Below are 13,744 nucleotides of genomic sequence, written 5' to 3'. Positions count from 1 at the left end.
CTGTGAACTTTAGCCTGGTTAAACAAAACTGAACGAAGTGAAACAATAGTGAACCAAGTGTTCAGTCTGGTTTAACCAGGCTAATGCACTCTATTTCCAGGTTGGAGACTTTGTCCTCTTTGGCACCTACATCATCCAGCTCTACACCCCTCTCAACTGGTTTGGAACCTACTACAGGTAAGAGGTGTTATGGGCTGGGTTCCAATTCTACTTCTTCCTACCTTCTCTAGTCTCTTTTATGTCTGTCACTTATAGCTAAATGGACTGTATTGGTTTCCACCATATTGCTTCCACATGTCTGACTTGATCAGGAAAGACACAAGCAAATGAAGCTAGACTTTTGACACAGATCTATAGAAGGCATTGTTTATAGCATCATGTATTACAGTACCCATAATGCACAACTGGTTCTCTTAATAATACTTATGTCCTCAACCTCCACAGAATGATCCAGAACTCCTTTATCGACATGGAGAGCATGTTTAAGCTCTTCACAGAGGAAGAGGAGGTAATTTTGAAATTGGTTGTCAATGACCAGCTTTTTGGTGTGTATGGGAGATACTCAATTGGAAAAGTCTGTCCACTCCTCCACCCTCCGTGACCTGGAAAAACGATAAGTGATCGAGAAGTACCAATTCGCAAGTAGGTAATTTTCTCCCATCCTCGATTACCTACTTCGACCGAGGATGCACAATAGTATCCTCGTGGCAGGAAGCATGGAAGTGTTTTAAAATCCCTTCGAATAAGCTTTTGTTTTCTCGGAGGAGAAAAGCATGTTCACATTTAAAAACAATACACTATATACAAAAGGATAAGTCATTTTATCTATACAATGTCGTGCACAACTAGCTAATTTAGTTTTTTATCACTACACATTTATTTTGCTGTAAGCATCATTTGCCTGATGATGCGTCAGTGGAGAAAGTCTAATTTCATGAAAAGCTTATTTGTTTCCACGTTCCTTCTCCTCGCCACCTCTCCTTGATTACCTTCAACCTTTTTCAAACGAGGCGAGGACGGAAGAGAGGAGGGAGGAGGCAAGCAAAACCAATCGAGATTCTCCCTGTGTCAGAATCTAATCTTTGCATTTCATTATGGGAAATACATTTTTTGTAATTTGATGTGCTTTATCTTGATTTCTCTTCAGGTGAAGGACATGGTGAATGCAGGGAACCTTCTCTATAAACTGGGAAAAGTGGAGTTTGAGAATGTGTACTTTAGCTACACTGACGGGTAAGTCCTAAGATTTGTATTTATTTATATTCAGGTCTTGTTTGGACTGATGAAACGTGTTTAGGCTATACACAGAGACTGATTCAGAAACAGTTTGATGAATAATTATAGTTGTGGTAGTTCCAGCGTTCTCCTTTGATCGGCGACATAGGTCTGGGTGCCTTGTAAGGATCTGACGGCGAGTGGGTAATCTCCCTTTACCATCGGTCCTATTAGCCAACGTACAATCATTGGATAATAAAGTAGACAAATTACGAGCACATGTATCCTGTATAAGACCATAAGCAAACAGGAAAATTCTCATCCAGATGCGGCTCTCCTAGTGGCCGGGGACTTTAATGCAGGGAAACTTAAATCTGCTTTACCTCATTTCTACACGCATGTTAAATGTGCAGCCAGAGGGGGGGGGGGGGGAACTCTAGACCACCTTTACTCCACACACACAGATGCGTACAAAGCTCTCCCTCGCCCTCCATTTGGCAAATTTGACCACAATTCTATCCTCCTGATTCCTGCTTACAAGCAAAAACTAAAGCAGTAAGCACCAGTGACTTGGTCAATAAAAAAGTGGTCAGATGAAGATACAGTACTGTTTTGCTAGCACAGACTGGAATATGTTCCAGGATTCTTCCGATGGCATTGAGGAGTACACTACATCAGTCACTGGCTTCATCAATGACGTCGTCCCCACAGTGACTGTACGCACATACCCCAACCAGAAGCCATGGATTACAGGCAACATCTGCACTGAGCTAAAGGATAGAGCTGCCCTTTTCAAGGAGCGGTACTCTAACCCGGAAGCTTTTATGAAATCACGCTACGTCCTCCGACAAACCATCAAACAGGCAAAGCATCAATACAGGACTAAGATTGAATCGTACTACACTGGCTACGACGCTCGTCGGATGTGGCAGGGCTTGCAAACTATTATAGACTACAAAGGGAAGCACAGCCGCGAGCTGCCCAGTGACACGCGCCTACCAGACGAGCTAAATTACTTCTATGCTTGCTTCGAGGCAAGTAACACTAAAACATGCATGAGAGCATCAGCTGTTCCGGACGACTGTGTGATCACACTCTCCATAGCCAATGTGAGTAAGACCTTTAAACAGGTCAACATTCACAAGGCCGCAGGGCCAAACGGATTACCAGGACGTGTACTCTGAGCATGCGCTGACCAACTGGCAAGTGTCTTCACTGACATTTTCAACCTGTCCCTGTCTGAGTCTGTAATACCAACACGTTTCAAGCAGACCACCATAGTCCGTGTGCCCAAGAACACTAAGGTAACCTGCCTAAATGGACTACAGGTAAAGGAGGACCGAGCACAACTCCATTCTCATCGACAGGGCTGTTGAGAGCTTCAAGTTCCTTGGTGTCCACATCACCAACAAACTATCGTGGTCCAAACACACCAAGACAGTCGTGAAGAGGGCACGACAAAACCTATTCCCCCTCAGGAGACTGAAAAGATTTGGCATGGGTCCTCAGATCTTCAAAAGTTTCTACAGCTGCACCATCGAGGGCATTCTGAATGGTTGCATCACTGCCTGGTATGGCAACTGCTCTGCGTCCGACCACAATGCACTACAGAGGGTAGTGCGTACGGCCCAGTACATCACTGGGGCCAAGCTTCCTGCCATCCAGGACCTCTATACTAGGCAGTGTCAGAGGCAGGCTCTAAAAATTGTCAAAGACTCCGGCCACCCTAGTCATAGACTGTTCTCTCTGCTACCGCACGGCAAACGGTACTGGAGCGCCAAGTCTAGGTCCAAAATGCTTCTTAACAGCCTATCACACGGCTACCCAGACTAGTTGCATTACCCCCCCCCCCCCCTTTACGCTGCTGCTACTCTCTGTTTATTATCTATGCATAGTCACTTTAACTCTACCTACATGTACATATTACCTCAACTAACTGGTTCCCCTGCACATTGTACCGGAATCCCCTGTATATATCCTCGCTATTGTTATTTTACTGCTGCTGTTTAATTGTTTTTTTTATTTTTTACTTATCTGTTTTTTACTTAAACAGTTATTTTTCTTAAAATTGCGCTGTTGTTTTAGGGCTTGTAAGTAAGCATTTCACAGTAAGGTCTACACCTGTATTATTCGGGCACATGTGACAAGTACAATTTGATTAAATATATATTTTGTGTTTTTGTTTTTTAAGGAAGGAGATCCTTAAGGACGTATCATTCACTGTGCAGCCAGGCCAGACTGTTGCATTGGTAAGATTTGGATTCGAAGCTTCCGAGCATTACCCAGAGGTTACGCACACTTGAGCAGTGTTTTGATTTCTCTCTATCAGTCATGGGATGGTTTGTGTCTGGACCATGTGTAGTACAGATGTTTCTTGCTTCTCAACAGTTTGTGTCTTTGTTGACATCCCTAGGTTGGCCAGTCAGGGTGTGGTAAGAGCACCCTCCTTCGCCTGCTCTTCCGTTTTTATGACGTCCAGGGAGGATGCATCCGCATCGATGGCCAGGACATCTCTAAGGTGAGTAATTTGCCCAGTTGCACAAAAATAGTTCCCAGACAAACTGCCTTGTTAGCAGATGCTGTATATAACATTAGGTTTGTTATATGTTGGTGGTCTTCTGGTTCAGTTAGACAGTATAGTTAATATGATACACCTGGGTCGTGTTCATTAGGCACCAAATTAAGAAAAAACTTATCAGGACGTTTGAAAACGTTTTTCCGTTGCGTGTCCTAATGAGCTTGAGTGTTCTGAGCCTCTTGGTATCTGGGTGCAGGTGAAGCAGGTGTCTCTGCGTGCCCACATCGGCGTGGTGCCCCAGGACACGGTCCTCTTCAACGACAACATCCGCGACAACATCCGCTACGGACGGATCTCTGCCAGCGACCACGAAGTGGAGGAGGCGGCTATCGCCGCAGACATTCATGAGAAGATCCAGACGTTCCCAGAAGGTATGGAAATACCACGGCCTCTTTTGCTGCTTTCCCAGACACCGATTAAGCCTTGTCCTAGACTAAAACACTATTTCAGTGGAGATTCTCTATTGAGTCCAGGACTAGGCTTAATCTGTGCCTGGAAACCAGAACTGTATGTTGCCATTATATTTCTGTCTGTAGTTAACCTGAAGGTGGCTTATGGGTGTCAATATTGTTGTTTTAAGGGTTTGTATTTACTAACCACATTTGCAGAATAATTTTGACTTCTTAATCTCCTCAAACAAGTGGGGAGATTTTGCAGCGTTCACACAGTAGCTGCCAGGTGCATTGTTACTGAATGAGGTGAGTGACGTTTGTGTCTGTGTTTTCTGTCTGTCCCCCTCCCAGGATACGACACCCAGGTGGGCGAGAGGGGTCTGAAGCTGAGCGGGGGGGAGAAGCAGAGGGTGGCTATTGCCCGGACCATCCTCAAGGCCCCTCAGATTATCCTGCTGGATGAGGTAAACTTTCAGGAAGGGCCACCAGGAGGGTCAATGACCATGTTCAAATAGATGCCCCGAGACACTGATCTTGGGTCAGTTTCATTTTTTAAATTGTTTTTTTTTGGCTAAGTTTAGGATTGGGGAGGGAAAGCTGGTCCTAGATCTTTACCTAGGAGAAACGTCACCCCGGAGCGTTCAAATACTTTAAAAACACCCTTCCTCCCTCCTCTACTCCTCTCCTGAGCTTACACAAATTGATAGGTGAACACAATGGCTCTATCACTTAGCTTTCACCAGTCCAGCCATGTCCGATCAAATATTTTTTCAAGAACGAGAGTAGGCAAGGATGCATTCTTAACGTATTTGATGAGGGCCAATGTTTGCCCCCACACCACTGATCCTCCTGTCATATTGTGTTACAGTGGATTAATAAAGTTTTCCCTCTGCACAGGCCACATCTGCTCTAGACACACAGACGGAGCGCAACATTCAGGCATCGCTCACCAAAGTGTGCTCCAATCGGACCACCATCGTCGTGGCTCACAGGTAAGGGATGGGTCTCAGGTGGACAAAAATGCATGTATAGAGGGAACCCATACATTAGGATCAGTGGAGACTGCTGAGGGGAGGATGGCTCATAATAATGGCTGGAACGCAGCGAATGGAATGGCATCATGATGTATTGGATACCATTCCACTCCAGCCATTACCACTAGCCTGTCCTCCTCAATTATGGTACCAACTAATACCCTTCTAATGTTAAGCTTATATGGTTTGGATCTGTCTTTAGTCTGATTGTGAATCGTCTGTCTTCAGGTTGTCGACCATCATCGGTGCCGACCAGATTCTTGTTCTAAGTGACGGTCAGATAGCAGAGCGAGGACGGTGAGGGAATGGTTGAAAGAGTGATTGTTCTGTTTCTGCACACTCCACAAGCCTATTCCAATCAAAATATTGTTTTATGCTCTTCAAGAAACAAACATCTAAAAAATGTATGTAAATGCCAAGAATGGGACTGGCCAATGTTTATGATGCTTCTCACACTATAGTCCTATTCTCAAAACCATATAGTGGGAACATCTTGGCGATGATGTTAATGGTGATTGTGTGTCCCCATTGTAACTACATATTCTCCACTTTCTCCCTCCCAGGCATGATGAGCTGCTGGCTAAGGGAGGGTTGTACTGTGACATGTGGATGAAGCAGCAACATGCCCAGGACTCAGACTCAGCCTCTGACACAGAAGCCAAAGACAGGAAGTCTGAGAAACTACAGCCCCCATCAGTCACTGCAGGCCACAGGAGCCACTGAGGATAGAGTAAGAGGTTCAAGGATATGTAGACATTGTGAGGAGATGGAGGAGGACGAGAGACGCAGTGAGAGGATTAGATACCTCAAAAGGCTGTTTTGTCTGCACTTTTTTCAGGTATCGAGGTTCATTCGTTCATGAGTTTTAAGCAGATATTTATTGGGTATTTAATGTTTGATCATTCAATCAAAATGTTTGTGCCATGAATGCCTCAGGCCAGTTGTTTTTAAGTGTATTCAGGATCGTGTTCATTAGGTTAACAGAAAATGTTTTAAAACGTTTTAAAATCTAAAATTAGTGTTTCTTATTGGACAAGTCCAGGAAGTCCCTCCTTATTGCAGTCTGTTTTGATCCGTTTTCTGCGTAATTAATCTCACTTGCCCTGCCGCAATTTTTTTTAATTGAGTCAACTGCTCGTTAACGTGTCGGAAAAGATACTAGAACGAGTAGCAGAAGCAGGGCGGTAGCTCGCTCCCACACACACTCTTTCTGCAAGTTACGGGCAAGTCTAGGGGCCAAATGTCCCCTCCCCTTCAAAAATGTGAAAGATATGAACACCTGCAAGATCCTAATTTATCCAAATGATCAGTGGCAAAAATCTGTGCACCTCGCTGTTGTCACATCCCACAGTCTGTTGACATACACTACGATACCAGTTCTGTTACACGCGTCTGTCCACGAGAGATTAGTGCCTAATGAACATGACCCAGGACTCCGTATAATTTGTCCTCTTGCTGTCTGAAGTCGGTTGACTGCAGCCGTCCAGAGAAGTGGCAACAAGTCCAAAGTAGACTAATACCTACCCTTAAGCGCAGGTATACGCAGTTTGGCAAAGTGTCTCACAAAACTTTTAATTGTTGACTAATTTTTAGGGGTTGACGAATGTATTAGTTTTATTTACAGCATCTAAAGATTTTTACTATACCCACTTTAAGCTTATTTCTTTTAGCTATTATACAAGCAATAGACTTACATTATACTTTATAGACTAATGAAATGATTCAGACCGAATTGAATGTTTAAACAAAGAAATCTGTTGCACTCTAAAAAAAATATATATATAAGTACAAAGGTATGTGTACGAGAACTTCAATTTTAAATTTTAATTTGGTTATTAGTAAAAACAGATATATAGTCTTGTGTTTGGTCTGTTTCACATCCAAGCTGCATCAATTTTACCCCAATCAGACTTGGGTCTAGGTGTTGACTGATGCATGCCAAATTATTCTGTAACTTTTATTTGTCACCAATGGTGATCAATAAGAACTACTGGCAGTATATATTTAAGAAAACAGAATCGGTAGAATTGACTAAATCCACAGCGGAAAAGCAAACCTTTCTCTATGAATGAACTCAGAATCTGCAAGCCTGTCTGTGCTGCTACCCGTTTTGAGTAAAGAACTACTGTCAGTGTATCTTTATTTTAATGGAAGAAATATGTCTGTATTTGAATTTGTTAATATCTATGCCTTGCATTCCCAAGGCAGTGTGGAGTTTGTCAATATCTGTTGATAATTATCATACTCCATTTACAGTACGTATTGTCAAATTCTGTTTAATTTATTTTTAAAAAGGACCATAAGGGAAGATCTAGCCATTTAGCTGAACTTGAGTTATTTGAGAGAGAATGTGGACTTTACACTACCGTTCAAATGTTTGGGGTCACTTAGAAATGTCCTTGTTTTTGAAAGAAAAGCTCATGTTTTTGTCCATTTAAATAACATCAAATTGATCAGAAATCAAATTGATCAGAAATACAGTTAATGTTGTAAATGACTATTGTCGCTGGAAACGGCAGAGTTTTTTTTAATGGAATATCTACATAGGCATACAGAGGCCCATTATCAGCAACCATCACTCCTGTGTTCCAATGGCACATTGTGCTAGCTAATCAAAGTTTATCATTTTAAAAGGCTAATTGATCATTAGAAAACCATTTTGCAATTATGTCAGCACAGCTGAAAACTGTTGTTCTGATTAAAGAAGCAAAAACTGGCTTTCTTTAGACTAGTTGAGTATCTGGAGCAACAGCATTTGTGTGTTCGATTACAGGCTCAAAATGGCCAGAAACAAATAATTTTCTTCTGAAACTTCTCAGTCTATTCTTGTTCTGAGAAATGAAGGCTATTCCATGCGAGAAATTGCCAAGAAACTGAAGATCTCGTACAACACTGTGTACTACTCCCTTCACAGAACAGCGAAAACTGGCTCTAACTAGTTATTTGACTTCTGAAGGTAATTGGTTACACCAGATCTTATTTAGGGTCTTCATAGCAAAGGGGGTGAATGCATATGCATGCACCACTTTTCTGTAATTTTAAGACATTTGCTTTCACTTCACCAATTTGGACTATTTTGTGTATGTCCATTACATGAAATAGAAATAAAAATACATTTAAATTACAGGTTGTAATGCAACAAAATAGGAAAAATGCCATGGGGGATGAATACTTCTGCAAGGCACTGTACAGCGCTGTGTACTACTCCCTTCACAGAACAGTGCAAACTGACTCTAAACAGAGTAGAAACAGGAGTGGGAGGCCCCGGTGCACAACTGAGCAAGAGGACAAGTACATTAGAGTGTCTAGTTTGAGAAACAGATGCCTCACAAGTCCTCAACTGGCAGCTTCATTAAATTGTACCCGAAAAACACCAGTCTCAACTTCAACAGTGAAGAGGCGAATCCGGAATGCTGAACTTCTTGGCAACGTGTCATTGGAACACAGGAGTGATGGTTGCTGATAATGGGCCTCTGTACGCCTATGTAGATATTCCACAAAGAATCTACCGTTTCCAGCGACAATAGTCATTTACAACATTAACAATGTCTACACTGTATTTCTGATCAAGTTGATGTAATTTTAATGGACAAAAAAAGTGTATTTCTTTCAAAAACAAGGACATTTCTATGTGACCCCAAACTTTTGAATGGTAGTGTTTATCTACGTGAAGTCCTTAGGGTTACGGGTTTGGGGTTGAATCAGAATTGGAAACTGCATTAATCAAGGGGAAGTGAAAACTGACATACTTAACATCCATATAGTGCACAGCGGACTTTACATCATGAAAAGCTGTCCGACTGTGAAATAATTAGATGAATCACAATGCATTTGAGCATTTGTGACTGCAGAAGTAATACCAAAGAGTGGTTCTGCTAGCAAATCACTTCTCTACCACTACAGCAGTCAATAATTTGTAGGTGTACAATGTGCACAAACTGTTGCAGTCAAATTACTTACACGAATGCACCATGAGTTTGAAATGTTCTGTGCCAATGAGTGACATTGACACCACAGGAGGTTGGTGGCACCCTAACTGGGGAGAACGGGCTTGTGGTAATGGCTGGAGCAGAATCAGTGGAATGGTTCAAATACATCACTATTGGTTTCCATGTGTTTGATGCCGCTGCATTTGCACTGTTCCAGCTATTCTTTTTGAGCAGGCTTCCCCTCAGCAGCCTCCACTGATTGACACAGAGAAAAATGTGTTTGTTTTGTCTTATATGTTAATAAAGGGTATAATTAAAGGTGAATTGTGACGAAGTGGGCTCTGTTTTTACTAATTTACCATATTGCTAGCTTTATATTATTAGACAACATTTTGTAGCCATACAGTAACTTGCATAACTGTTCCCAAGACTGTTCCTTCCCTGACTTCATCTTAGCTGTTGATTGGTTTCTAAGCGGGCTTGGCAAGCCATTACAACGGGTGTAACTGCTGTGCTAGCTAGTGCCGTTTTATAGATATTCAGCTAGAGTTTTCTCATCTAGTATTTGGCTAATTTTGAATAGACCGCATGGATTTCAACTAATTGTTTAGTGAATGAACATTTCCATTTTCTGACTTGGAGACCTGAAAGGAGCTGTGTAGCGACGCTCCCCGTCCAACCTGACAGAGCTTGAGAGGATCTGCAGAGAAGAATGGGAGAAACTCCCCAAATTTAGACCATTTTTCCATACAGAATCTTTCCAGATCCTTGATATCATTTGTCTGTGCTTATGGAATGCCCTCTTCAATTCAAACCACAGCTTTTCGATATGGTTCAAGTCGGGAGACTGAGAGCCATTGCACTCTTTAGATTTTGTGGTCAATTAACCATTTCTTTGTGGATTTTGATGTGTGCTTGGGGTTATTGTCTTGCTGGAAGATCCACTTGCAGCCAAGTTTCAGCCTCCTAGCAGAGGCAACCAGGTTTTGGCTAAACTGTCCAGGTACTTAGTAAAGTTACTAGCTACAGTGGGGCAAAAAAGTATTTAGTCAGCCACCAATTGTACAAGTTCTCCCACTTAAAAAGATGAGAGAAGCCTGTAATTTTCATCATAGGTACACTTCAACTATGACAGACAAAATGAGAAAAAAAATCCAGAAAATCACATTGTAGGATTTTTTATGAATTTATTTGCAAATTATGGTGGAAAATAAGTATTTGGTCACCTACAAACAAGCAAGATTTCTGGCTCTCACAGACCTGTAACTTCTTCTTGAAGAGGCTCCTCTGTCCTCCACTCGTTACCTTTATTAATGGCACCTGATTGAACTTGTCTTCAGTATAAAAGACACCTGTCCACAACCTCAAACTGTCACACTCCAAACTCCACTATGGCCAAGACCAAAGAGCTGTCAAAGGACACCAGAAACAAAATTGTAGACCTGCACCAGGCTGGGAAGAATGAATCTGCAATAGGTAAGCAGCTTGGTTTGAAGAAATCAACTGTGGGAGCAATTATTAGGAAATGGAAGACATACAAGACCACTGATAATCTCCCTCGATCTGGGGCTTCACGCAAGATCTCACCCCGTGGGGTCAAAATGATCACAAGAACGGTGAGCAAAAATCCCAGAACCACACGGGGGGACCTAGTGAATGACCTGCTGGGACCAAAGTAACAAAGCCTACCATCAGTAACACACTATGCCGCCAGGGACAAAAAATGATGTCAACATTGTGAACAGAGTGCCCATGGTGGCTGTGGGGTTATGGTATGGGCAGGCATAAGCTACGGACAATGAACACAATTGCATTTTATAAATGGTATTTTTTTGTTATTTTTTGTTGTATATATGTTATATAACCCTTTTTTCTCCCCAATTGTTGATCTTGTCTCATCTCTGCAACTCTAGCGACTCATAGCACGGACTCATAGCGGACTCATAGCTTGGGCCGACCCAGATTGCCAATTGAACTGTGTTTCCGCCAACACATTGGTGCTGCTGGTTTCCCGGTTAAGCTGCCACGAGTCGCTAGAGTGCGATGAGCCAAGTAAAGCCCCAACCGGCCAAACACCCTTAACTCGGACGACGCTGGGCCAATTGTGCGCTGTGCTATGGGACTCCCGGCCTCGGCCGGTTGTGGCACAGCCCGGAAATGAACCCGGCTCTGTAGTACAAGGCAATGCAGAGCCTTAAACCGCTGCGCCACTCGGGAGGCCCCTATCGAATGCACAAAAATACCGTGACAAGATCCTGAGGCGCATCGTGAGGCCCATTTTTTTAAGGTATCTGTAACCAACAGATGCATATCTGTATTCCCAGTCATGTGAAATCCATAGATTAGAGCCTAATGAATGTATTTAAATTTACTTATTTCCTCATATGAACTGTAATTCAGTAAAAGCAATTAAATTGTTTAGTTTATATTTTTGGCCAGTTTAAACAGTATCTGTCAAAAGTTTGGACACACCTACTCATTCCAGGGTTTTTGGAAAAAAAGTGTTAAACAAATCAAAATATATTTTTGATTTTTGATTCTTCAAAGTAGCCACCCTTTTCCTTGACAGCTTTTGACACTCTTGGCATTCTCTCAACCGGCTTCACCTGGAATGCTTTTCCAACTATCTTGAAGGAGTTCCCACATATGCTGAGCACTTGTTGGCTGCATTTCCTTCACTTTGCGGTTCAACTCATCCCAAACCATGTCAATTGGGTTGAGGTCAGGTGATTGTGGAGGCCAGGTCTCTTGATGCAGTACTCCATCACTCTCCTTCTTGGTCAAATAGCCCTTACACAGCCTGGAGAGGTTGAAAAACAAATTAAAGTCCCACTAAGCACAAACCAGATGGGATGGTGTATCGCTGCAGAATGCTATGGTAGCCATGCTGGTTAAGTATGCCTTGAATTCTAAATACATCACAGACAGTGTCACCAGCAAAGCACCCCCACACCATCACACCTCCTCCTCCATGCTTCACGGCGGGAACCACACATGCGGAGATCATCCGTTCACCTACTCTGCGTCTCACAAAGACAGCGCTTAGAACCAAAAATCAAACATTTCGACTCATCATACCAAAGGACCGATTTCCACCGGTCTAATGTCCATTGCTCATGTTTCTTGGCCTAACCAAATCTCTTCTTATTATTGGTGTCCTTTAGTAGTGGTTTCTTTGCAGCAATTCAACCATGAAGGCCTGATTCACGTAGTCTCCTCTGAACAGTTGATGTTGAGCTATGTGAAGCATTTATTTGAGCTGCAATTTCTGAGGCTGGTAACTCTAATGAACTTGTCCTCTGCAGCAGAGGTAACTCTGGTGTCACACCTTGATCTGTTTCACCTCTCTTTGTGATTGTCTCCACCCCCCTCCTGGTGTCGCTCATCTGCCCCATTATCCCCTGTGTATTTATACCTGTGTTCTCTGTTTGTCTGTTGCCATTTTGTTTTATTTTGTCAAGCCTACCAGTGTTTTCCCTCTGCGACCTCTCTCTTGACTGTTCCTGTTTCCTAGTTTCCCATTATGCCTGCCTGCCATCCTGTACCTTTGACCCACCTTTCTGTATTACTGACCTTTGCCTGCCCTGAGCCTGCCTGCCGTCCTGTACCTTTGCCCCACCTATCTGGATTAACGACCTCTGCCTGCCCTGGACCTGCTTTTTGCTTGCACCTGTTCAATTAATAAATTGATGTTGCTTTGACGTTGTCTGCATCTGGGTCTTACCTGAAACGTAATATCTGGGTATTCCTTTCCTTTGGCGGTCCTCATGAGAGCCAGTTTCATCATAGCACTTAATGGTTTTTGAAACTGCACTTGAAGAAACTTTAAAGGTTATTGAAGTTTTCTGCATTGACTGACCTTCATGTCTCAAAGTAATGATGGACTGTCGTTTCTCTTTGCTTATTTGAGCTGTTCTTGCCATTATATGGACTTGGTTTTTTTACCAAATAGGGCTATCTTCTGTATACCACCCCTACATTGTCACAGCACAACTGATTGGCACAAATGCATTAAGAAGGAACGAAATTCCACAAATGACCTTTTAACAAGTTACACCTGTTAATTCAAATGCATTCCAGGTGACTACCTCATGAAGCTGGTTGAGAGAGTGCCAAGATTGTGCAAAGCTGTCATCAAGGCAAAGGGTGGCTACTTTGAAGAATCACACTTTTTTGGTTACTAGATGATTACAAATGTTTTATTTCATAGTTTTAATGTCTTCACTATTAGTCGATGTAGAAAATAGTACAAAATAAAGAAAATTCCTGAATGAGTAGATGTGTCCAAACTTTTGACTGGTACTGTATATAATATATGTAGGCCTATAAAGTGCATTCGGAAAGTATTCAGACCTCTTGACTTTTTCCACATTTTGTTACGTTAAAGCCTTATTCTAAAATGGATTAAATTGTTATTTTTTCTCATCAATATACATACAATATCCCATAATGACAAAGCAAAAACAGGTTTTTAGAAATGTTTGCAAATGTATGAAAAACAAAAACAGAAATACGCTATTTACATAAGTATTCAGACACTTTGCTATGAGACTCGAAATTGAGCTCCGGTGTATCCTGTTTCCATTGATCATCCTT

General features: G+C 42.3%; 1 protein-coding gene across 1 annotated transcript in view; it reads left to right on the top strand.

Moving 5' to 3' along the window:
• Positions 1–9,472, top strand: part of LOC110495955 (ATP-binding cassette sub-family B member 6) — a 30,936-nt gene extending 21,464 nt beyond the window's left edge. The window contains exons 11-20 of the mRNA XM_036952463.2: positions 101–177; positions 445–508; positions 1,148–1,233; positions 3,407–3,464; positions 3,629–3,733; positions 3,990–4,164; positions 4,537–4,649; positions 5,083–5,177; positions 5,448–5,516; positions 5,783–9,472. Of these exons, the coding sequence (XP_036808358.1) occupies positions 101–177; positions 445–508; positions 1,148–1,233; positions 3,407–3,464; positions 3,629–3,733; positions 3,990–4,164; positions 4,537–4,649; positions 5,083–5,177; positions 5,448–5,516; positions 5,783–5,942 (1,002 nt within the window). The 3' untranslated portion in view covers positions 5,943–9,472. The remainder of the gene's footprint in view (positions 1–100; positions 178–444; positions 509–1,147; positions 1,234–3,406; positions 3,465–3,628; positions 3,734–3,989; positions 4,165–4,536; positions 4,650–5,082; positions 5,178–5,447; positions 5,517–5,782) is intronic.
• Positions 9,473–13,744: the final 4,272 nt, after the last annotated feature.

This window comes from Oncorhynchus mykiss, chromosome 18 (assembly GCF_057628025.1).
Source record: "Oncorhynchus mykiss isolate SJ-2025 chromosome 18, ASM5762802v1, whole genome shotgun sequence".
NCBI lineage: Eukaryota > Metazoa > Chordata > Actinopteri > Salmoniformes > Salmonidae > Oncorhynchus > Oncorhynchus mykiss.
Note: the sequence above shows the minus strand (reverse complement) of the source record. Positions and strands in the feature narration are given on the sequence as shown.